Below are 26,124 nucleotides of genomic sequence, written 5' to 3'. Positions count from 1 at the left end.
ATAGTGTTGAATATGATTTTCATGCTTAAAGACTGCACTTGGTGTCTACAGAGTACTTTGAAACTTAAATTAGTTCTGAAGCTGTTTCCTTTTTTTTTACAGATTGTGTTGTAGTGTAAAATAAGACAGAAACACTAAAAACCACATTGTGAACTGTATTTTTTTTAATATATAAGTAGCTGTGTATATACTGTAGCATCTTCTATCAAAAAGAATATTGGAAAAATTTAGAGGGTAGTTCAATAATCTTGATTTAGAGATTGTAAAGAGAAAATGAAAGCCCTTTGTACTTTCCTCAGTTCCATTTATACCCATGTGTTTTGTTTGGCAGGGTGTCAAAACTGCTGGCTGGGTGAGTGCCTCTCATAGCAGGTACTATGGTCTGCCTTTCCCTTCACTCTTCCTACGGGTAACATTCAACTTGTTGGCTGAAACATCTTATGCTCAGCTATGAGATCATGGAGAAATTTCACTAGGCTGCTTGTTTGTGCTGCTTCACTGTGTAAAAGGGTGATGTTTGCTACCACAGTCACTTTAACATAGCTCTTAGTGAACCTGTTTTTCTTCTGGACTGGTCTTACTTCAGTATTTGAATAACAGAGATTTTGCAGTGTGCATTGGTGGAGGAGTATATAGAGGTGAGCAATTCCTTGTGTGTCTTTGTTTCTTGGCATCTTCCAGAGAGCTTCCCTTGTAACATGGTTCAGAGCTCAAAGCGTGAGAACTCTGAATGCAAAAGTGTAGGTGATCAGGATGGTTTAAGGTTTATGTAAGAGTGAATACACAAGCCTGATATAATGGAACTTCTCCAGCTCGTGTTTTATGAAACTGTGGTAGCCACTGAAGTCTTCGCTCTGGTTGTGTTCGAACTGTACCATGTTCAGAGCTAAAAAGCAGTTAGTAAGGGTATAAGAGTGTTAGAGATGGTGGTTGAAACTTTTCACTGTATTTTTATCTGTCATGCCCTGGGATGGAAAATAGGACCACAGATGATAATGGCAGCATTAATTCTTCATCCCTCAGAGAAGAAAATTCAGCGAGTTAGTCTTTTGAGCCTGTACTATTGTAGACTTTAGGCAGTCCTGGGATGTGGCTCTCTATGTGTAATGTCATTCATCTGCAGTTGGATTCAGTGCTTGTGTTGTGGAGTTTTGCTTTATGCAAAGGAGTAAGTAGAGTTTGGAGGCAAAGAAACCTTTGAAGAAACAAAACCCAAACCCAGTGGACTTCCTAGTCTGTAGAGGGACAAGAAATTCAAACACAGTCAAAGGGAAGACATGGCACAGTTGCTCAGAAAAAGATGATTTTGATGGCACGGATAGGTGGAAGTTTACTTTAGGTGAAAGTTTGTTTGATTTTTTGACATCTTTATATTGGTGAAAAATAGCAATAGAAATATATCCTCACTCATCAGGCAGTGACTGTCACACTGATTGCTATAGCAAGTAATGCAAGGCTTTTTGGTATAGAAATTGGCCAGAATACACTTTGAGGAATATGTGATTAAACTGTGTATCTCACAAGTTCTCTGCATATACTGCATTGGTTCTAGCTTATTGCTGGAAACAGGATCATCCCATAGAGTCACTGGGATGTCAGTGTCCAGCAGGACACACTGATTTGAATTGCAGTGCTCTCACAAGTTTAACAGATGCTTCTTTTCTAAACCAGTGGGATCATAGTTCCTTTTTCACTCCTCTCATAAGGAGATAGTTCCTACTTTCCTCTGCGAGCATGTTATCTTTTGTGCTTTTCATACCAATTTACTTAGCTTGATACCTGAATAAAAGTATGTTTTGGAAAGAGGGTAGAGATAGATGGCTTTGAAATAACTGATTATTTGATTTTATTTCTTTATTATAAAATATTTTAATTGATACTGATCTATACATTTGATGTAATTGTAAACAACTTGCTGAAAATAGTTGTGGGGCTTATTTGTTTTAGTTTGATTTGGATTTGAATTCCCATTCTTCCTTATGCAACTGAAACATGACAGTATTGCGTTAATCCACTAACAACTTGTAATTGAAAATGCCTGAAAATTTTCTAATTGTCCAAACTTAATGTTGTACAAAAAGTCAAATTTGTTTAAATGGAGTGAAAGAAAGATGTTTTAATCTCAATTTGTAACACATTAAATTAACAATCGAAATAAGGAAACGGAACTATTTAATTGTGATTCTTTTTATTCCATTGTTAATCTTCACTAGATTATGAGCACTGAGTAATTCAAACTTTCTCTCTAGCTGAAATAACCCTCCTATAAATACCTAATGTTCAAATTCGTGAGGTCATTTTTGATATTTCGTTCAGCTTTCTATCTGAAATAACATTTTAATAATCTTAAAAAGTAGGATTTTGGATAGTAGTTTTGAAACTTCAAATTTCTATTTAAAATATATTTTGGAAACAATAGTAAATGGCAGTAGCAGTTGTATGAGATGTACCCAAATTGGCAGAGGTGCAAGTATGGGAATACAATTGACTCTGGTGTTGCAATACTGGGATTCTGTTGGCACAAAGATGAAGAATGTTGCCTGATTGAGAATTGCTGTTCCTCTGGCTTCCCAATAGCCCTACTGAAATGAGGATCCTTTTTCCCTTCTCCTAGCCTCTCTCAGGCATTTGAATGTGAACTTGGGTCAATATCAGATTCAGTTTCACAGTGCATCTTGAATTGGAAATGAATTAGAAGTCAGTATTCCTATGCGTGGTTAGGAGTTGGCTTTGGAAAGTCTTGGAAGAATGTGAGGGCAAGCCATCTGAAATAATAGGAAGGGAATGTGTTAAATTGTTTCCATGACTGAATGAGTTTTAAAAATAACAACTGAAAATATATATGTAGTTTTTTTATTAATAAGTATGATTCTCCAGAAGCATATTTTGTGTTTTGTTTGTGCACACAGATGGAACTATAAAGTAAAAATAGCCTAAAGTGATGTGATCGTGCCACAAGTAGGTGAAATCTTTCACACAGGTAACAGACAAACCTCAAGTACAATTTTTCTGTATCGGCATGCCTGACATCTAAATTATCAACATAGAATATATATTAATATATATAACATAGATAAAAGATGTCAACTTACTCATCTCATCATATTTTGCATAATGTATCTATATAATTTTGAGTCCTAGGCATTTTCACTAACTTGGCTGTTCATTTGGTTCCTTCAGTGCAGCTAAGAGTCCTGCTTTGGTTTTGGTGCACTGTGACTGTTTTTCTCCAAGTTCTGTTTTCCTGTTCCAAATGGCAGTGGGTCACAGCCAAAAAGATAATCTTCCTGTTTGGTTTAAAACGTGGCTGAGAACAAGGGTTGAAGATAGAGAGGGGGCGATCCTGGCTGTCTCTTTTTTGTTTCCTAATAGTCTCTTCCTCGCTGCTGAATAGAAAAGCAAGCCCTGGAAATGGTGATTCTCATATGACTCACAGCAGCCTCTGTACCCAGACTTTCCCATTTACTGTGTCCTTTGTTTTTTCTCAGGTGTGGCAGTGAAGCTGCTAACAGCAGATCAGAGATTTCAGGCCTTCCTTTGTAGGGAACATGACCAGTTATGGAAGAAAGGGGCAACAGTGACTGCTCCAAGCTTCCAGATCTTCCTGTTGTGTCCCAACTCCTATGCTTAACTAGGAAAGATATTTCCAGTATCTTCAGCTGTGTTATCCACTGAATTATCCTATCACTTTAATATAGTTCAAGTATATGTTTCCCAAGTGGTTTTCCAAGTCACTCTTTACTTCAGCTCTACCTAGTATTTGCAGCCTTGAAATAATCTGTCACCTTTTTCTTCAGCCGCCCTTTTTGCTGTCTTGACTTCCATTCCAGGGTCCATGCAGCTCTCACAACGCGAGAGTCACAACATGTCCTTTCTGTGTTCCCGTGTACCTGCCCGACCCCACTGCTTCACTCTGCCTGCAGTTTAGTGGCTTTCTCCAAGCAGTTTGTTATTGCCAGGTTGTTACATGCAAACCTCCAAAGAGAAGCTTGCCATCAGATGCATCTCGGCCATTCTCAGTGCTGTTGTGCACTACTTCTCAATATCATCCCAGTGTAAAAAATACCTCCCAGCATTACTCCAGCCATTTCAAAGACAAAATGAGTAATGAAGTAGGCTTAATTACCGCCGCGCTTGGTTTTGAATAGTGTGGCTGCTCACTGGGTCGTAGTTGATTTTGTGCTATTAATGAAAATACTGCTGTAATTTCATTAATGTTTTCTTTGAGGATAATACTATTCTCAACTTACTAGTTTGGTGTGGGATATTGCAATTTTTATTGTGTGAGGTTTAGTTTCTAAAGTCAGTGCTATCTCACATTATTCCAGTATTGGCTGAAGTCAGATGAGATAAATACCTTACCGGAGAGCAGAATTGAGGGAAAGAAAAACTAGAACTGACCAGTTTCTTACTACTGCCTGAGGTTTGCTCTAACAGTCAGCCTCCTACATAGCTCAAGATAAATATTATTATTTGAAATTCACATTATAGCTAATTTAATGAATAACCAGGTCTGGACTTACTTATGCTAACTGTTGGACAAGCCAGTAGCATGTGGTCATGTAACAAAGATGGACTGCAAAGCTGTGTCTCTTGAAAATAAATGTTCTGTTGAAGAGCAATTTGGAAGAGCTATATTTAATTTTGGCTTAAGAAACTAAAGCATGACTGACTGTTGCTGTTTTCGGTTTCTTTGTTAGAAGTGATTATTTCAGAGAGCTGGTCTCTCTTAGCATCTCCTGGGAAATGTGTCTTTAGGTATTAAAACAGAGACTCAGTGTTAATAACTGGCAGTATACCTGCCAATGTTTCTTTTCATTCCCACCAGGCAGAGTATGTAACTAACTATATGATACTGTGCATCTTTCCAGAAGGCTTTTTGCTTAAAAATTTATGGCTTTTCTGACCTAACCGTGTGTGTCCAGAATTACTGTAGAAAAAGGAACAGAAGCCTTTTAAACCTTTTAAATGATTTTTATTTTTCTCTCTTCTTTATTTAGCTTATTGCTGTAATACTTCAGCTAACTCCTGTTCAGTTGACCAGGACATGGGTATTGTGTAAAATGAATGTCTGTATCTTCCAATGTTTGGATTCCATCTTCTATTAGTGCATAAGCCACTCGAGATCAGTCTGGATTTGAGGCATTTTTTAGTACAGCTCCCATTTAATCTCTTGTTAAAGGGACACAGACAGATGTGGCTTAAAACACCAGGCCTTTGTTCTAGGTTTTTTTCCAGCCATAAGTGTACAGTAAATTACTTGTTTCTGACATCTCCTGGTAGTGTGGTAGCCATGACAGAAATATAATTGAAATTTGTGGTGTCTTAGCAGCAAGAGATACTGTAAGGTTATCTTTCTAAGTGCGAAAAATGTTTTGTGGTGCCTACGACTTAAGTTGAAACGCCATGGCCCACAAAATTTGGATTTTATAAGCAGACTTTGTATTTAAGGTACAGTTTGTTTCACCCAAAAATATCCCTTAGTAACAGAAGTAAGGAAATAGGACACTTAATAATTGCATCTCTCATTAGGAATGGGAACTCCAATAGCAATTAAAAGTGGGAAACAAAAGGACTCGTGACATAACAGGGTAAGCTGAAGAAACAACCACCTTTTTAGGGATCAGAGCAGTGGCAGGAATGTTAAATGCTTTTCTCTAGTTTCATCTTGCCCACCTGTACTTAGAAAAAGAAATTGAGATGTTACTTTTCAGTGGGAACACACAGAAGAATTGGAAGTTTTAGTGATCCAAAGTGAGAACCTTGCTTGTCACGTTTTACCATATCTATTGGAAAGAACTGGACCTATTCCCAGATCAGTGTTTGGAACCATTAAATGCACCTTAAAATACATTGCAATAAACCTGGTGGTCCTGGGTGATCATTAATCAGCTAATGAAACAGTATTGTTACATTCTAGCTGTTCATTTGTTCTCCTTAGTGTACAATGAATGGCATACACCAGGACTATAGCATCTCTGTTGCCTGACATTTTTGTTTATAAAGGTGGTGTTTTTATCAAGTAGTTATGGAAATGTTCACAGTTACAACCGTGAGAAGTGGAGGGTTTAACTAAAAAGCATAACTTCGCTTTAGACCAGACTCTATGTTTGTTCAATACTCAGTTACAAGAGATGAGCAGATAAAAATAAAACTGTTCAAAGACCTCCTTTCTGAGACCATAGAATGACCAATGCTATTCTTAAATCAGTATTTCAGGAATAGCAGTTAAATGCAGTTTTGGCTTTAGTGCTTCATGCCAAAGTAGAATTAAGAATGAAAGTCCTGTTGTGATTTTTGGAAATCCAAATACGCACAGCATTAGTGGCTTCATTAATCACTTCAAGTCTTTGGTTATAGAGGGAAGACTGCAACACCTCTGCTTTTTAATACGCACTATTTGTGCAAGCTACAAAGCTCAGAAAATCAGGTATTTTATTTGGGCTGGACAAGGGTAGTATACGAAGAGTAAGAATATTAGCAAATTTGAGAAGTGGAGAGAAAGGTGATGGGAACATGGTCTCTGTGGATCTTCCTTGTTCTGTTGTTTTCCTTTGGCAATGATTTATTACCTGTGAGAACAGGTAAACTCCATAGGTTAGGTTAGCTGCATGTCTTGTGGCATTAAAGCCACTTTCAGAAAAATACTTTGATTTTTCCTTCAGTTAGTTCTTCTCCTGCAACCTGACGTGACATTGCTTTGCAGTGCGTGCTTGACGTACATTCAAAGTCTGCTAGCCTAAGCATGTATGGTTTCGATCTTTCATGTTTAGGAAGGAGGACCTCAAGAATTTGAGGCAAGGAAAAGGTGAGTGGATCTTACGAAGGGAAAACCATATGAGATTAGTTTGTTGACATCTAACAGCAACAAGAACACAAAATCTGAGAGGATGGTAAAAAAGGAAAAGGTTGCAATCTGCATGTCAAAGGGATAAAATCCCAAGAAGTGTGTGGAGAGATCAAAATTAAAGGTCAGCTCAATCCTGAGGTATTTACTAACCTGAGAATTAGAGAAAGTTTTCTAACCACTAAAGCAAAAGAGTTTCGGAAGATCTTCCGAGTCAGTCTGAACAAAAACCATAAAAAGATTATTTCCCCACTTCCTGAAAAGAGTCTGAAGGAGGCTAAGATGTGTGTATTGGGGACTTGGAAACACTCTGATGTTCTGCTGAAGTACAATTGTTCACAGGAATCGCTTAACACTGATTTTAAACCGGTGGTTTTGTTTTTTTAGTATTTTACTAATAACTTTTGATAGCTGAGTAACAGGCCTAATTGCTCTTGCATTACAATGTAAAGCATTTCAATCAAAGAGTGGAGATTCTGTGCTCTGAAAATTAGTGTTAATTGCTATACTTGTGAAATGGAAAAGAAATGGGGCCAAGAGCATACTGGCTTTTTGGCACTTGGCTGATGGCAGTCTGTCATGCAGCATTTCACAAGATAAAGGATAAGGTACTGTTTAGATATACAGATATTGGGAGATCAGGTTTTCTCTACCCATTTGAGCTTAAGTTTAGATCACCTTTAGTCATGGACTTGACTTTTTTAACTTCTTAGGTTAAAATTTGAGGCGCTTTGTTCAGTAGCACATAACTTCGTTGTTTTCCCCTGGAAGGAGAACAGCACAGTGTTTGTATCCCTGACATCAGCAGCTTTCCCATTTAAACACATTCCCTGCAATTTTTCAATACATTACGTTTGTATATGCTACCAACAGGGAGTTTTAAGGTGGGAATAAAGGCAAGTCGTGCTTCTGTGAGTTCAGCGTTCATCTGATGGCAGCTTACTTTGAAGCTTCACATCTGTTTATGTCAGTGTTTGAATCTTGTAAAAATAGTTGTGGCACAGTCCAAGGAACTGGAAACATGATTTCATATAATTGTTCTTTTAAGCAGCAGCATGAAATAATTAGTGTAGCATGCTTTAGCTGGTGGCATCCTTTCTATGAAAGACTTGACTTATAATAAAAGCAGGGAAAACAAGTTCCAGTAACCCAGTGCTGGGATATTTGAGGGGAAAGAAAAGCAGCTCTGTTGTATTTTTGATGGCAGATCCAGCATGTAATAGGTGTGCTGCTTTTTGACAGCAAAATTACAGGATTGGTGCCCACTGCAAGATTAATGTTGATAATTGAAGCTGCTCCTTCTCAATAAAACGTAAATGCAGCGTAAATAACTGAGCTAAAAGGAAAGAAAGATTTTGAGGGGAAAAAAAAAAAAAGAATGTGTAGATATGTAGAGAGATTATAAACTGATTGTCAAGGCCATTATACCCCTCAGGCAGTTGTCACTAACTCTATGGTTAATGCTGTGTGCCAGTTAACAGCTATTACAGCTATTGTCCCTTTCTGCTTTAAGTAGTTTTATGCAGTTTTCTACAGAAATGTTACTTTATAAAATGCTGGGATTAAAAAACTATGTACATATTTTAATGGTCATTTCTGCCATCTTAACTCCTCTAGTGTTACCCAGCAAAGAAATTTCAAACACACATGAGCATTCCTGGTGTTTCCGGGGGATTTTTCCCCCCTTAAGAGTTTTGAGTCTCAGTTTTCAAGCAGGTTTAGAGGTCAGTCTTTACACGTTCATCCTATACAGTACTTGAAGTGTAGTGTACAGTCACTTAAATGTCAGTATGGGAAGTGTGGATGCGATAGATCTGAAAATGGTATTTCATCTCTTTGTGGTCTGGGCCAGACTGAGAGAAACAATAGGAGGCTTGTGTTATATAGCATGCTGGTTGGCTAGCATTATCTGTGACAATAGAAATGGGATTCATACTAGCATAAGTGCAAACTTTGTTTTTAAATAAATAGACTTTTAACTATCTTTAAACATTTTACATTGAGCTTATATTCTTACGAGGGAGGCATATAGGAAGTGAGTAGAGGTATAAACAAAGTAAGATTTTTATCCCTGTGTAGGCACTTCTACCTTGGAAAGAGAGATGTAAAATTGGTCATCCAAGTTGTGAGGGCAGCAGTATTGGCTGAGGTGCTTTTCACAAGGGCTGTGTAGAAGTTCATTGTGAGTAGACACAAATGCACTTTGCAGTGACTGAGGTGTGCACTCAAGGCAAAGTGAAGTGTATTAAAGGCTTTTTAGCTACTGTAAAGGACCAGTGCTGGTTGGCACAATTTTCTTCTCTGTACTTCTGTCTCTCACTGTATTTGGCCTGTACCCTTCCTTTTGGTGACACAGAGCTGGGCTGCACAGTGGAGTGTAGCCAGCAGAAGGATTTAGGAGTTTTCTGGCTTCTTTTTGAGCTGCCCATGCTTTTCCATACTGCTCATAATAGTTTTCATGTCTCAGGCAGTTGTTACAGTTAAAAGTGAATGAAAATATTATTACTTGTTTGCTTTAGGTACTACAAAATCTTGCATTATTGTGACTATTTGAACAGAAATTGGCTAATTAGGTAGATGAGGAAAGATTTATTCTAATTTAGGAATATAGTCCTAGATAGAATACTACATCTATTATCTTTTCTCAAAGAACTGAAGAATAGGATTATTGCTGTTTATTTTGTATTTAATGGTCAGTAATGTTCTTATGAAACTATTTTCCTTTACTGCATACGGCCTGCAAATATATTTCAAGTAGAGAAGTCATATTACCAGAGATTTGGGAGTGTGTGGTTAGTGCTAGCTGCTTAGTGTAACATTTATTTGCATTGATTGTCTTGAGGTGAAAGAAATGTGAAATAAATTTTACATGACAGTTCTACATTTTATATTATTTTATATATATAAATATATAACATGCACACATATATTGTAAATATATATGAAAACAGAGCTCTCTGGTATTCCTCTCCTTTTTCCATACTAATTTATGATCTGTTAACCTGCAGTGAATAGATCTTTTATTTCTTTCTGGTGCTTCATGGCTTTTTAAATCTCATGTTATTAATAAAGAGTCTTGGCATCTAAAATTCTAATAATTAGGAGTTAGTGACCCAAGAGATTAATTTTATCAACGGCAAAGTTTTTTTGGGTATCAATATAAAAAAATAACAGTAATTTGAAATTGAGTCAACAGTTTAAAACCCTGAAAGTTTTAGTAGCTGCTTGGTCCTAATTTGGAGTTCTTGGACTCCCAGTTGTTTGCTATATTCTGCTACATAGATATATATATATCTGTCCAGACTCTTACAGTTTTTCTTCATGCCAGTTACCAGCCTGCAGAAACTGAATTATTTTCTATAGGAGTTATCTTGTTTGTTTGTAACTCTTCTGTTATCCCTGATAGTGTTGTCTCACATTATATCAGAGTTCTAGATTTTATAATGTAAAAAGTTGCTCTAATTTTGCCTGTGTAAGAAACACTCAGTCACTTGCCTAACAAGTGATTTAAAAAGAGCTGATAGCACAAGTGAAATAAAGCATCTTTGTAGGTGCTGGAGATACTAGGCTTACTCTGTGGACATTGCATGAATTCATAGGCTTTCCAAAATGTTGAATGAGGTTGGCTATAGCTTTGTGTTATGGATTAGAGAAGAACCAGTTTTGCTGGTAGAAATGGTCTGATGTCTGTAGAGTATCTGTAAGACTAGTTTTTCATAATTATGCATATATATCTAAATTTTTATATATGTGTATCTGAAGGGGGCCTGTAGGGATGCTGGGGAGGGACTCTTCGTTAGGGACTGTAGTGACAGGACAAGGGGTAATGGGTTAAAACTTAAACGGGATAAGTTTAGATTCGATATAAGGAAGAAGTTCTTTCATGTAAGGGTGGTGAGGCACTGGAATGGGTTGCCCAGTGAGGTTGTGAATGCTCCATCCTTGGCAGTGTTCAAGGCCAGGTTGGATGAGGCCTTGGGTGACATGGTTTACTGCGAGGTGCCCCTGGCCATGGCAGAGGGGTTGGAACTTCATGATCTCAAGGTCCTTTTCAACCCTAACTGTTCTGTGATTCTAAGATTTAGGACTGTGGCAGTTTAGTTCACTAATACAGGTCACCTGTTGAAAAAGTGCTTTGGAATGTATTTACCTGGGAGAACCCTGCACACAATGAAGAGGAAGCATTAAGGTTTTGGGGTATTTTTTCCACTTTCAGATATTAATAACTGTTCTTGGTTAAATCCGGTACTACAAGATAATAGTTAAGGAGTTTCACAAAACACAGTGATTATATCTGGCAGCAGCCTCCTAATAAAGCTTTGTGTTTGTGTCTTGCAGGCTCCCGTCTTCGGCAAGAAGATTTCCCACCTCGAATTGTTGAACACCCTTCTGATCTAATTGTTTCCAAAGGAGAACCAGCAACTTTAAATTGCAAAGCAGAAGGAAGGCCGACCCCTACCATTGAGTGGTACAAGGGAGGGGAGAGGGTGGAAACGGACAAGGATGATCCCCGCTCCCACCGCATGCTGCTGCCCAGCGGATCTTTATTTTTCTTACGCATCGTCCATGGGCGCAAGAGTAGGCCTGATGAAGGGGTCTATGTCTGTGTGGCAAGGAATTACCTTGGGGAAGCTGTAAGTCATAATGCATCGCTGGAGGTGGCAAGTAAGTACATTTGTTTCTTTTCCACTCTTTGGTAGCAGCCGCTTGCTTTGATGTCGTTTGAAGATAAAGTGTGAGCTGCTCTGGGGCATTGACTTAAAAGCAGTGAAGGAATTATGCAGTTAATTATTATTAATAGAGAGTCAAATAGAGAAATAGTCAGACGAGGTATTGTATCACTCTGAAATGTAAACATTTTTATGCGTTCTCGCTACTTTTATGCCTCCATGCAATTACGATTACTTAAAGTTTGTTATATCTTTCTGTACTTGGTTTCAGTTTATAGATGTTTTCTCTTGCCAGATAACCATGCAAAATGCAATGTGTACTAGGAGACAGAATAGCCAGGATTTGATCTAATAGATTTGACCTTGCTGTTGCACAAATAAACACTAGGAAAAATGCTAGCAGATTTAGAAACGTAAATGAGCCAGGTTTTGTTTTTTCTCTAAAAGAAGCAGCCCACAAATCATCTCTCCAGTTCTAAGTATTTGGCCAACGGAAGGAACAGTCAAGTATGTTCACGTCACTTTGTAATGCTTATCTCTTCCTGTATACCCTTGAAACCCTGCTTGTTTTGGAGGCAGAGAGCGTACATGAAAGTGTTCTAAGCTTTCATATGGAGGGCCAAGTGTAGGTCATAAAATAGCAGTTTTGGGATACTGAAGTATGCACAGAAACCTTGCCATTCAGAAGTTAGGTATCTGTTTTAAGTTGCTTGTATAGGCTTCCCCTGTAATCTGTGGCAATTCATCTGGTGTCATTTTTAAGAGCTAGCACACAACTATGTGAGTCGCTCTCTGAAAACACTGATCTCTCTGTGGGCTATGCAATTTATGTTAACTAGCTCTGATGAGGTTTATAACTGTTAGATAAGTTAAATGCTGTCTTGGTGTATAACTGTAGAAGCATTAGATTTTCATAACCCATAGAAGGCAAAGGAAATAGACTATAAATTTCTGCATTTACGTGAGCCCTTTGCCTTGCCTTGTTCACATTCATGGACCAAGGATTTTCATAATCCCTATACTAGAAGGATCTTGATCATCACATATAATGCAGAAAATACACATGATTATGATCTATGGCCATGCTGTTTCCTTGTTACCACTTCTAGTCATGAAAGTAATCAGTGTCTGGGTAGCTGAAAGTATGCTTATCCAGTGAATCTATATAACCTGTTTAAATCATCTGTTGCTTGGTTGCTCCCAAAGTTTATATCCAGTATCTTGTAGGTGTAATTTTGAGTGGGCTTTAATGTTTAAAAGATTTTGATTTTTATCTAATTGTTATTGTTTGCTTTATAACACTGCTTATAGGTTCTTAAAATGAGTTTTAATGTTGTGTCTGTGCAGCAAAGCAACATGGACAGTTTATTCTTATTTTGTGTTCTTTTAGTTCATGATGTACCTTGGAGTAATGTTTGCAATGCTTGTAGTGTTTCTGTGTCTTCCACAAGTTTTCATCAGAACCCAGAAACAATGAGATAGGCTTCAGTGGCTATTACATTATGGCATTCATAATTTCAACTGGTATATAGTTGCTGGATGTGTTTGTCACCACTGCCTCAAGTCATCCTCATGTGATTGCAGTAGACAGTCTGACTGACGTGCTCTGAATGTAAAATCTTGATATCACCACAAATGTTTAAGATCCTCTGCCAATACTCAAGATAAATAAATAAAAGACTAATGCCTTATTAAAAATATTCAAAGGTACACCACCTAACAATAGCCATCCAGCTCAAAAGTGCCTTCATATCAAGGGATAATGTCCAAAAATAAATACATATGGTACACAGAGGGGTAAAAAAAATCACAATATACATTTGGAAATAAGATTTGTAAGTAAAAATGGTATGTAATTTTAATTTAATAATTGGAAGTTATAGACAAACCATTTTAACAGAACAGGCTATGATTTTAATAGAAAAGGTAGTGATGTGACAGTGCAAAAGCACCCAAACACTTTAAATAGCACAGAAGAGGTGAGGAACAACGAAAGGGTTGAAGGCTGATGGAATAAATTTACATTAAATTAAAAATCTGTGCATTGTAGATGCAGTGCTATTGTCTTTATAAGATGTAGCTGCATTCACAGTGGATTGGACTGTTTTGATTAGCTTCTCAGTATACCTGTTTAGAGCACCACAGCATTTTCATTTCTGAATGTGTAGTCATATACAATTGCTACTTTAGAAATCCTTATGTTACAGTTTAATTTTCTGAGTGTTTACAGAGTGTCTTGGATTCAACTGTAGCTTTTATTTGTGCATTTATTTGATTTGCACGTGAGAAAGTACAGAAGATCACTTAAAGTACTCATTTGGTTATATGCTTTGATGCTGCTTTTTTAACCAAATGACTTTTGTGAAATTCATAACAAGCATGTTTTGCAATGTACCTGCTGGCTCTTGCTGGAGAAAGCATCCCCTGTCTACACCAATTTGTTTCATAACGTGATAGGGAATCCCATTTTCTTCCATCACCTCTTACAGTCGCAACCTCAATTAGATGATGTTCCTTCACTATTCAATGTATGTGTAGATTTGACTTCAGTTTTAGGTTAATACTTAAAACTAAACTTGATGTCTACTATTACTTCGTCCACATCAATTTTAAGCACTTCCAGTGCTCATCATTAATAAGGTAGTTAGTTGCCTGTGTAACAAGGTGAGCATCTTCCTTAAGTACTCTCTGCATTGATTCTGTAGTTGCAAAGAAGGAAATGCAGAGGGATTTCAGATCTTCAAAAATGTCAGAAGTGCAGTGTGTTAAAAGCTGTCATACCTTCTCAAATACCTCTTTGTTAGAAACTTTAAAACCAGCTTTAGACGTGATTGCCATCATGGGGGACAGACTAAAATCACAAATCATAAAATTGTAGGGGGAATTTTCCCTCTGCTTTGTCCCTTTCTGTTCGTTAGACTTTCTTTAGTGACTTGACTGAGGGGTGTGTGTCATTTAATCCAGAAGATGCTGCATTTTATTCCGCTGACTTCTCAATTAATACATAATCTAAATACCATTTATTGTCGGCAAATTGGATTAAGTCTCTTAAGCAATCTCTGCTTCTTGTGGCCTTTCCAAAACGTCTGAAGAGCCCATGTGTCTACGCATAGCATTGGGGATTTGTTGTATCTTCTCCATAATGCTATTTTATGTGTGCGTATATATATAAAGTACTCTTTGCAGCCGTATTTACTGCAGTTTCTGTAATTACTTCCTTGAAACCATGCTCCTAAAAAGCCTTAAAAACAAGGTGATTCTTCTGGCTGGTAAAGAGCTGTGCCTTTCTTTAAGTCTACGAAACGAGTATTTGAGCCCCCACTGACTATATTCTGTTTGATTATGTTGCAGGGACTGTAACTTTCCTTAATCAAATGGGTACCCACTAGGTATTTCAAGAACTCAAATCTCTTATGCACTTTAGAGACCAGTAAAACTATTCCAAGCTACACAGGCCTGTAAAGTAGCTTTGTTATTTAATATTACATGACATTTTCTGTGTAATTTAGATCTGTAAGATATTAATAAATGGGAAGGATATAAATTTGCATAAGTAGGCGCTCAGCAGAAAGCTGAATTACAAGGCAATTAAATGAGAGATGTACTCCTGTTTAATTGGGGGATTTGTATTTTTTTGTAGTTGACTGGTTTCATCTATATTTGCAATGTTATTCGCACAGAACTGAAATGGAGACTTGCTGCATGTGTTCCAATTTAATTTGCAGTAGAATGAAGTTTCAGTAGGGTAGTCCACAAAGGGTGTAAGATGGGATAAGGAGATAACAGTCTGTAGTCATCCTTCAGACTTAGGCTGCTACAAGTCCATTTGCTTCCCTCTTCTTGACTTCCTGAACTCAGCCTTTTGATCACCGGAGACTTACTTAAATTAGCTCCTTGTTTTGTTTTTGAGGAATGTGACTGGTTTTGGATTACTGCCTACTGGTGACACATTTTGCAGTGGTGAAAGGTCCTAAAGAATGTCACAAAGGCATGTCCCTGTCAAAACGAAACTGTGTAATTCTCTCTACAAGTGTCGGCTTTTACAGGTGGGAGTACAAAGTGGGACCATGCTTGATCCTCAGAGTGAGGGCTGGAGGCTGTTTTGTCTATTGCACAATCAGTTGGGAAACAAAAGTCATTGTTCACAGTAGAGAAATCAGTTACCCTTTAGCAGACTGGAAAGTGGCTGCAGCTGCTTCATGTGCTTGAATCTCTCGGGGTTGTCTGATGAATGGATGTACCTAATCAAAACCAAATTCTGGTTAGGAAGTTACCAAAGCCAAGTTACTGGTGCATTATAGTTTGATTCGGTTTTTTCCTTCTGTTACTCTTTCTAGAGGAAAACTGTATTTCTGGAACTCGTAGGTGTCTGTGAAGTGGTGTTGTGTAGAAACCTACCCATGTTAAGAGGGGTAATGATAGCTGTAAGGGCTGTATTAATCTTTCTGTCTTCACTTGCTCTAAAGCTTTTGAGGATGTTAAGAAAAATCAAATGCAAATGCAGTTGGTTATGGCTGTTGGTCAGTAGCTTTGTGAGCCTTCATTTCAAAGCATATTTTCTCTCAGAAAAACTTCACTTTTGCCATGAGAATTCTAGAGTAACTTTCATCACAATGCTTGTTTTCCATTGATACATGGATTTGTTGCTCAAGAGCAGTGCTTTTACAAAAGGATTTGTAAAGTATGTACGCATGCATGTTACTTGTAACCTTAATAACAGGGTATTTTACACTAAGTAAACCTCTTTGTGTAAAAGTTTGTTTTCAATTTACAGTGGATAATTCTCCAAATATTTCCCAGGAACATCCCACTTACAGACTTGCTAGGTTGTGACTGTGGACAAATGGACAAAACCCTTTACCTAGAATAGGATTATGAAAGATGAGTTAACAGCACTGTACTCTCAGTGGTTCTGTAGCAGTAAAACCCTTCTCACAATGAAAAGTCGTACTTCTTTGTGTGTGCTTTTCATCAGCTGTTTGGTCTATATGGTGGTAGGGCACATTAGCAAGCTTGCCCTCCTTACTGCTGCTGTACTGCATCAATGTTTGAAGCCAAGCTGAAATCAATGGACAGATTTGCAGATTTTGTTACTTGAGCTGTTAATTCCTTGCTGATAAACAAGTGGCTGATTTTGAGTGCTCAGGTGCATGTATCACAAAGATGAATCTCAGTTTTACAGGAATCTCTTTAAGCTCCTATGCACACACACAAAAAACTTAGTAAAGCTGTACTATTGCTTACTACAAGCAATTGCATTAACAGAAGTTCCTTGAGGCATAGAAGGTTTCAATAGCAATGATGTTGCTAATACTTCTTAAAACTTAGCATTTATCAGTGGTGGGTTTAGCTTGAACTTGACTCCGTTTCAGCTGCACAGTAAACCAGGATTACTGCTAACTGCCTCTGAAGCATGTGTTACCAAAATCTTAACATCATTTAGGAGAAACTTTTTTGCAGTGAGGTCAAAATTGCATGCAAATGAGCTATGTTTTATAATGGAGTTACCTCCATTTGAGGAAAGCAAGAACAGCTACTTTTACAGGTTGTTGTGTATTACTTTCCTCTGCCATTAGTCAGCTGAAGAACATTTGAGAGTTTGAATGTCAGTATAGTCCTTTAAGTCCTCTGCCTATTTTTTGAAGATGTGTTATTTTTTACTCTATAGGTGATACGTTTTGTTTACTAACCAGCTGTAGTACTGGAGTAATTTATTAGTACTACTGGGAAATCCCACTCATGCTACTGGTAGGTAAAGTAGTTGTCCTAATGAGATTTCAGGGTGAAGAAGAAAACATGGAAAAACTAAAAATACCTTTTGGAACTTACTGCCATATTTCTCAATGCTCATGTGTGCGTGTGTATGCTTCCATGCATACCCTTTGTCCTAAGCGTAGTAGTACTGCATCCTGAGAAGTCTGAGCAGTGAACCTTTTACTTCTTCCTTTCTTCTTTTCGCATTAGATAAAAACAATGTTGTCATGTATTGAGTTAGACCTAGTAAGAATAGCAGATTCTTTACACCTTCCATAGTTAAACAAAGTCTTTCCCAATTGTGATTACTGTCACCTATAAAAAGTAGGTGAAAGGAATTTCCTTGTCCTATTAAACCTGTGCAACAAAATAGAGTGGTTTTATGTTTGTATTTTATATAAATTTTTCTGCTCTGTATACCTTCTTTAAATTCTAATATGAATCAAGCAGGCACAACAGGAGATGGGGAAGTGAGGCAGCACAGAAATCCAGCAGTGCAGCAAATTGATACATTTAAATATTACAGCTCTTCTGGTACTTACGTTTAATCATATTATTATGATTATATTCCTAGTGCAGGGTTAGAAAAAATGGTCTTCAGTGAGCCTTCCATGGTTGTTCTGATAGGCCTCCTTGACTGTCCTATAACATGGTTTAAAAATGAAACACTGACACATTCAAAGGATTTCAGTCTGAACTCACAGCATGGTGCAAGTTGCTGGAGATTCCAAGTGAGAACAGCAATTTTGAGGGTGGTTTCCTCTAGTGGGTGGAAATACACCATGATTTTAGCTTGTCTTTAAATTGGACTGTCCCAACATGTGATGACAATGCGTTGAGTGTCTACGTTCTTTATGAAGAGAACTTATCTTAATTCAAGCAGTCAACACACGGCCTATGTCACATTTCAGACAAAGTGGCTGGTTTTACTGGGAGAAAATAAGATACAAAGTCTAATGTTCCCCACTGAATTGGACTATATACTTTTCCACTCTCCCCTTGCCGTGTCGTGAGTTTTTAGAGAAGAGGTACATTTATGACTAGGAAATTTGGTGTAGTTTTTTTCCTGCGTAGCTTTGTCATTGTGACATAATCTTCGGCACATAAACTAATGATTGTTCTAGTTCTAAAAATGCTTTGTTGCAGTTTTAAGATTTTTTTTTAAAGGACTAAAAATTGCATACAGTCAGTATAGGTGTTAAAAACACTTCAGTTGGCTTTGATTGACAAGAAACAGTATTTACCATCCTGTGCAGAGGATGTTTCATTATCAGCCTTGTTGATTCTTGTTGGTAAAACAAAATTATCCCATTACTCTGAAATTTCTTTGGCAAGTGAGAAGAAGTTGCTACAGAACCCAAACTCTCCAGTGACTTTGCTGTACTTCATTTCCCTGAGTTACGCAGAACATGAGCTTTTCAATTAGCTGCAAAATTATTTCTCACTTTCCATTAGTTTTAGGCAAGATAGGGTCTCCCTGAGTTATTGTTTGCACTGTTAGCTGCAAGTTAAGCAATATCGTCAAAATTCAAACCACTTAATTTTTATAAGTGTTCTGTGTTTTAAATTATACCTCAAGTCCAACCGCTGGTGTGTTGAAAGAAACGGGCAAACAGCCGATTAACACCCTTCTTCGGTTGCATGACAGTGAATAAAACATTCTGGATATGTATCAGAATTTCCTTCATTTGAGGCACCCACGGCCTCAGAGAAAAATATGTCCTTTTTAACCAGGCTGTTTGTTCTTTTCCTCATTGAAGAGAGGAACTAAATGTATTGTTGGTAGCATAGTCCTTCCAAGTCTTACCGTTTTAGCATTGCATGAACCTCAGAATAACAGTTCTGTTTATATGCTGTTTGACCCACAGATCTATGTAGGTCCCTATTCTCAACAGTGGTACGTATTGGATAATGCTGTTTACATTGTTCTTCCAACAACTACCTCATTTACTATATTTTCACATTTTGTACTAACAAAACATTAAGAATTTCGTTGTTAGAAGCTGTGCTAAAATGATTTTAATGACTTGAATCGTTTGCCTGCTGTTTTACCATTCATACCTCTGCAGACCAGAGAAAAAGTGCCATTAACTTCTGTTAACTACCTTTCAGTGTTTCTTACAGTATTTACTGTTAGTTTTAGCATGTCCTTTTCTCAGTTTGTCCTGGGGAGAGTAGCCCCTTCGCTTTGGTGGAATGTTGCTACTAGAGCCGTGATCCCTACCACCGCTTTGCTAAGAGGTTTATTCACTAGGTTTCTTCAGGCAAATGTCCACCCTTGCAGGGGAGGTGGGGGAGACAAGAAGTTGTTACTTGTTTTGGTATTGTTTGGTGAAGTTTCGATGATTCAGTCTTGCCTGTGCTCATGAAATAAATGAACCAAACGAGGAGTGTGCCTTAATAGAGTTACTGGATATTCATGCTGTAGAGAGGGTTACAAGGTTAATTTATGCATTGAGGTACAGATTTAAAGCAACATAAAATGAAAGCACCAAAGCTTGACTGGAAATGCCATAACTTAAATATGTTTCTTAACTGACATAGTTTGGTGTGGTAGAACTTCATTTTGTAGTTATGGCTAACTCTGTTCTTAAAGGAATATTGTTTGTTATATAAAACACACTTGTATGTATTTGGGAATATATGAGAGGAATTCGTAAAGATCTGAAGATTGTGTGGCCTGCAGTTGCAAGCTAGTGTTTTAAGGCTTTTGTTGTTCCATGGAAATGTTTGGAAGTCCATACCATTCATGTATTTCATACTAGATCTAAAGTGCTAAGATTAATATATTTTGGAAGCAGACTAAGAGGGCATGTATTGAGGATGTGTGTCAACATATTGGAGCATTGTAGCTAATTCTGTACTCAGAGTGGTTCACAGGTCAGTGGTATTTTTGGTGGTTAACAATGATACAAATGAAAGCTTTTTCTATATGCTGATACATATGAGACAAATACAACTACTGTGGAAACAGAGCATGTAATGAAAAGATTCGTATTCAGTGCAATTATGTACTTCTGCCAGGGTCAATGCAAAGTAGCAGGCTGCATGAGCAGTTTGTCTGACCTAAGGAAGCTGTTCTTACGTATTTATCTTCCCAGAAATCATGCAGAATGGAGGAATTTAGGTCCCCTTTAGCCAACAGAGTTCTTTGCTTATGCTCCTGTGACTGTACAGATTATTCTGGTGATGATGAGTAATTTGGGGTGTTGGGGTGACCATGCTGGGATGGGTGATCAAGCAAATTATACATTTTCTACTCTTGCCAGAAATTGCTGTGCAGCTCAGCATTCGTAAATCAGAGAATGTGGTGGCAGGCTTTTTGTAGAATGCTGATTCTGATGGGTAAAAGATGATCTGAAACCTTGAACCAAAACTGGAGAAGCTGGTTTTTAAAAGGAGGTGGAAGCTATGCCTTGAAGATTTAGACTCATTTGCCATCAGTTTCAGGGGAAAAAAAAAAAAAAAAAAACCTGGTCAGGTTTAAAGGCTTTAAATCTACTTTCTTTCTGAGTGTGAGCTTGAGATGGACGTGTAAGTAATTTTCCTGAATCCAGCCAACAGTGCATTGATATCAAGCTCACCATAGTTTTGCTGTTGCTATTCAGAAGCCTGTGGAATGCAATTCCAGTTGTTAACACCAAGTGTAAGTATCAATAAAAGCAGGCATCCTACTTGTATGAAGAAGGAAATGGAGGTTTTGTTACTACAGTCTGTTTTCATTCTTTTCTGCATACTACCCTTCCTATGGTGGTAGGCGACATGCTGTCTGATAGGCCCTGAGCCTGTATGTCCTGTGGGCTGTGAAAGACACAGCCTCAAGCAAAGTTCGGATGGTGGACGTTATCAAATGAATAGGGAGCATTGGCTGTCTCCTGTTTTTCCTAGTTGGTGAGTTCCTCTGGTCCAAGGGAGTTTTCATCTGCTGTTTTCCACTAAGAGATGGCTTTAAGCTCTTGATCTTTCTTTTTCCTTCTCCACCCTTGCTGCAAGACATCTTGGTAGAGCTAAATGGAGATCATTCCTATTTTTGTAAGTGTTCACATCTCCTAGATGATGCTGTAAGACATAGGCCTGTGGGCAAAAGACTAAAGTTAGACAACCAAAATGCTGACTAGTAATCCTCACGCACTGGTTGTTCATATGCTCTCCCCCCCCTCCAGTATTACATTTTAAAACATGTTTTGCTGAAGTACTGAAAGATTTGCTCCTGAGATAAAGTCGGAGATAAATTTGCATTGTGCCAGTGCTGTTTTGAATTTTAATTTAGAACATTTGGCAAATACTTCATATTGATGAGATGATTATTATTTTGAATCCTCAATGCCCAGAAAAACAGTATCAGCTGTGTTTAAATTGTGAAGAAATTGATTTTCTTTTTCTTTCTACTGTCATTACGTTAAAACCTGTCTTAACATTCATCTTGCTGCCAAAGACAGATTCCTGGCCTTGCGTGTGTGAGCTGTTCTGATGAGAGCGGCCTGACTGCACTTGCATCCTGTATGTAAATTGATTTCAGCCCATTGCTTTGAATTTGAAAGAAATTTAATTTGAAAACTGCCCTGTTCCACTCCCTGCGGTAGTAGATGCTTCTCTACGTCATCTGTTAAGCAGTGCAGAGTCAGCATATGTCTGTTCCTCTCCTATTTAAACTCTTTTCTCCAGAGGAAGAGAAATTCCCTTTAGACCAGCCCGACATCTGCTGACTCTCCTACCAGCAGAGCAACTGAAAAGATATCTTGCCCGTGATTAAAAGAAGTATGTCTGGAGGCGCTTAGGTTTTGTTCAATTAATCAAAGATTAAACACATGTGGACTCTCTAAACTGGGCTTCTTTGTGCTTCTGAGCTATCAAAAGTGATTGGAAGGGAGCTGTGCACTAGAGCTGGCTTGACTGAAATTTAATATCTTACCTATACGCGTGCTGTAATTCAGTTCCAAAGGTTCATCATAAAATGAAAAAAAAAACACCCAAAACCCAAACACTAAAAATGAGATTTTTTTTTATTATTTTATAACTTTAAAAAAAAATTCAGTTAAAAAGAAAAAGACGAGAGTGTCAAATACTTTTCTAGCTCCTGATTTTGTTTCTTTCTTTTTTTAAATTCTTAAGGTTATGTGACTGCTACTTTATGTACAGTTGCCATTTGGGTTTCTGTAACCATTTCCAGATGCAAAGGCATTCTTGGTTGCTTTTGTTCCTCAGTTCCTATTAGTAAATGCTTTACTGGCAGAAACTGTTAGTGTTATAAAAGTCTGGTATTCAGCACAGTGCCTTATCCATACTCAAGAATTATACTACAGACAGAGTTTAGTAAAAACCTGCAAGTTTTTCTCTGATGTTAAAGAAATGAATAGGTTGTTTCACCCTAAAGTATACAGAATCTGTAGACTAAAAATGAAAAGAGTAAGATGGCAATAATTAAGCAGATTCCTTAAATATCATGCTGTTCTTCAATTTTTCATCAGACACTAGCAAGTCTCCCTTGTAGACATCTTTATCTGAAGATAATTTGTTTGGCTCCAGTTTTATTAGGGGAATTAGTTCTTTGGTGTAGTCTGTGGTAAGGTTTTAAAACAGGAATGACTCCACTGATAACGTGACTTTACTAAAATACTTTATAAAACTGTGTCTTCTTCTGGACTGCTCTTATAGCTGTGAGTTTGGTTTCTTAACTTATTAAATTTTCTTCAGAATATATGAAATCTTACCTTTGTACTGCCTTCTGAATAGACTAAAATACAGTGGATAGGTCTGTCCTGTCATAAACAGGAATCAAGCAGCATTTTGAGCAGGATACTTCATAGAAAGTTTCCTTGTAAAGTAAGATCTACTAGAGTTCTATTAATAATTGTTGAAGAAAATAATGAAATATTCAAAACTATCATCATGGAATTAGCTATTAAAATAAAAACAATAATCTCAACTTGTAGCTTTTTCATTATTAATAGGCTAAAGCAGTCTTCTCATGTTAATAAAATGTGTAATGGTTCACATTGCAAATTAGTTCTTTTTCAAATGCGGACAGATTTTAAACCAAAAATAGACACAATGTTTTCAAAAAAATGTAAAAAGAGCAACCATAAAGGACAGCAAATTTTACTTAGTATTGTACAGAAATAAGAGTATTGACGCATATACTTGGATTCCAGATTCTTAGCATTACTTTGCAATGCTTCCTTTTGCAGGAGCACCCTGAAAATTCCACACTCCTCTGTTTAAAAGCATTTTATAAGTGTTCAAATGTGTCTGTAGTTGGGAAACAAGGCAGTCTTACTATCGCTGTTCTCTAGCCAGAAAAACTGAGGCAGGAAGAAATTAAATCTTGGTCTCAAAGGGTCACAAAGGCATCTGTCAGCCATGGAGAAACTGGGAACTTGCTCACTGTTATAAGCGTTCCTCACAAGGCTGCTCTTCATCACTCTGTTTTAAAGGACTATTTGAAAGGTTTTGTAGCTTTTTTTAGCAGTAATTGCCAAATAACTTTGGAAGTCCTTTGGAATGCTCCAGACATTATCCCTTTTGGGTGGTGCTGTGCTGGGATATAAATTGAGTTCTCTAAGTTGTAATTTTCGATTTTCCTTCTATGGATTTATTCATCTAGACCCTGGATGGCTGATTCCCTATGGTTATGGGTTGCTTTTGTTTTTTTCTTTCTCTCTGCCAGCTGCTCATGGATCAGATGAATATGTCACGATGATTGTATATTTAACCCTCTGTTGTCCAGAGAAAGAAGGCTACAAAAAAAGAAATCCTAATTATATACCGGTGTATAGAAGGTGCTGGAGAGTCTGATGCAGAGACACCTGTTTTTTTTGTCTTCAACTTAGTGTGTTTCTGGTAGACTTGGGACTGCCCCTGCAGAAGCAGACAAATGTCATTGATTTTAATTTCACCCATGCTGAGGGAAGCACTATAAAGTCAAACTCATCCCATTTGCTTTAATACAAAGTGGATGTGAAGAAGAGGGCTTTGTCCACACCAGAAACATCTAGACTCTCTCTCTGTTCCAGCAGCATGATGTCCTTTTGGACAGACTGTGGGTCCTATGCAGGAATGGTGCTGCCTTCCTCCCCTCTGTAGGGACTCCTGGGGCACTGGTTTGTTCCTGGTCTACCCTGCTCTGCTACGGATGCAGCAGAGCTATCTCTTTTTAAAGCCTGTTACAAAAGGCATGTGGGCTTGAGAGTCTGAATGACTCCAGCAGGAAGTGATCCTTCCTGTGGTTTTACCCCAGTCTGGGACAAACCCTGTGAAAGACCCAGCCTGCTCCAACTCTGCTCTCCATACAGACAATTCAGGAAGGTGGCGAAGTGCTGGAATGGTTACACTTCCATTTTTAGCCCGTTAGTCATCACCTATGCTCTTTTGTTCCTCCCACCCCCTGCTTCTCCTTACTCCTTTTCTTTCCTTTCTGCACTCCTGTGAGCTAAGCAAATTGTTTAGCACATTGCATGGTGTGCAGTCTTGCTATAGGCCATTGTGGGAGCCAAGTAAAAACATCTTGAGGAGCTGGATTCAGCCTGCAGGCTGTCAATTAGTTTTTCCCTGTTCTAGAGGGAGAATCGCAGCTCATGCATATTTCTGCTCTATGTCATGAAATAGATGCAGAGCTTCAAAGTGAAAAGGGTAGAAAATGGGAGAAGCAATTAGCAGCCACAGTCCCTGGTTTTGCTCCTTCAGTATGCTGTCATCATTTAAATATTTTGTTGCTGCAAAGAAGAAGGTAATCAAAGAAGAGTTTAATCTTTTCCTGACTTGAATTATGACAAAAAAGAAATCTGATTTAAACCAGGCTTCATAGAGAATTAGATGAGCATAAGAAGAGTTTGTCCATAGAAGAGCAGTGTGAACTGATGGTGAAACCTGATTTACTTTTCTTCAAATTACCTGGCTACTTTATATAAAGAATTGAGGAGTGACCATTTCCTCTAAAGACACACAAAACCCCACTGAATTTATAAATATATGTAGAGTTACTGAAGTAAAAATACATAGCTGAAAATGAATTTACCCAAAAGTCATTAGCCACAACTTGCAGGTTTTGCTCATAAGACGAATGTTACCAGCTAAACAAGTAGTGGTGTAACTATGTCCATTGCCTGTATTTGAACTGAATGGCTTGGCAGGTATATATGCTGGCATTCAAATGCTTCGTTACATGTCTAAACCACAAAGGTGTATATTTAGCTTTATGAGACCATTGTCTATAAAACAGCGATGCTGAAAAGGACCTGGAATAACATTAGATAGTCTTACCAAGTTTTTTCAAACTTATTTTGGGAAATAATACTATATTTACATGAAAATAGATGCAGATATTCTGTCTCTAGGAAGCTGTATGTGTGTGTACTAGTCTGACCACTTCGAAGGAAGTGTAAATGGTTTTGTGCCTATGAAGTAAACCAGTTGTTAAAGTATTGCTAATTCTGCTGCACTTTGCCTTTCCTACTGCTCTGTGAACTTAAATTAGCACTGGAGTTTATTTCATTACTGTCAGTTGTTATTCAGCTCAGAACACAGTAAGGGAAGTTCGAGGATTAAAAGTGCTATGCAGACTGTTTTGGCTTCCAAAATTTGTGTCTTGGAGAAATACTAGTCATTCATATGTGGTCATTCATATAGTACACAAATAAGTAAATCCAAGACAAGAAGAAGGGACATAGAATCAAGTAGGCTGTAAAGGACCTTAAAGATGGTCAAGTCCAACCTCTACCCCAGCACTGCCAAGGCCACCACTAAACCATATCTCTGAAAGCCTCATCTTCATGGTGAGTGAACACTTCCAGGGACAGTGATTCCACCACTGCCCTGGGCAGCCTATTCCAATGCCTGATCAGCTTTTTGGTGGAG

General features: G+C 37.8%; 1 protein-coding gene across 8 annotated transcripts in view; it reads left to right on the top strand.

Moving 5' to 3' along the window:
* The window catches only part of ROBO1 (roundabout guidance receptor 1), a 696,828-nt gene that overhangs the window by 425,909 nt on the left and 244,795 nt on the right, over positions 1-26,124 (top strand). For all 8 annotated transcript variants that reach the window (XM_061357727.1, XM_061357725.1, XM_061357729.1 and 5 more), the window contains one exon: positions 11,186-11,512. In XM_061357727.1, the coding sequence (XP_061213711.1) occupies positions 11,186-11,512 (327 nt within the window). The remainder of the gene's footprint in view (positions 1-11,185; positions 11,513-26,124) is intronic.

This window comes from Neopsephotus bourkii, unplaced genomic scaffold (genome assembly GCF_033783945.1).
Source record: "Neopsephotus bourkii isolate Nb327-2 ecotype Australia unplaced genomic scaffold, CSIRO-AGI_Nbou_v1 NB_911, whole genome shotgun sequence".
NCBI lineage: Eukaryota > Metazoa > Chordata > Aves > Psittaciformes > Psittacidae > Neopsephotus > Neopsephotus bourkii.
This window is presented reverse-complemented; position numbering and strand designations above follow the sequence as displayed.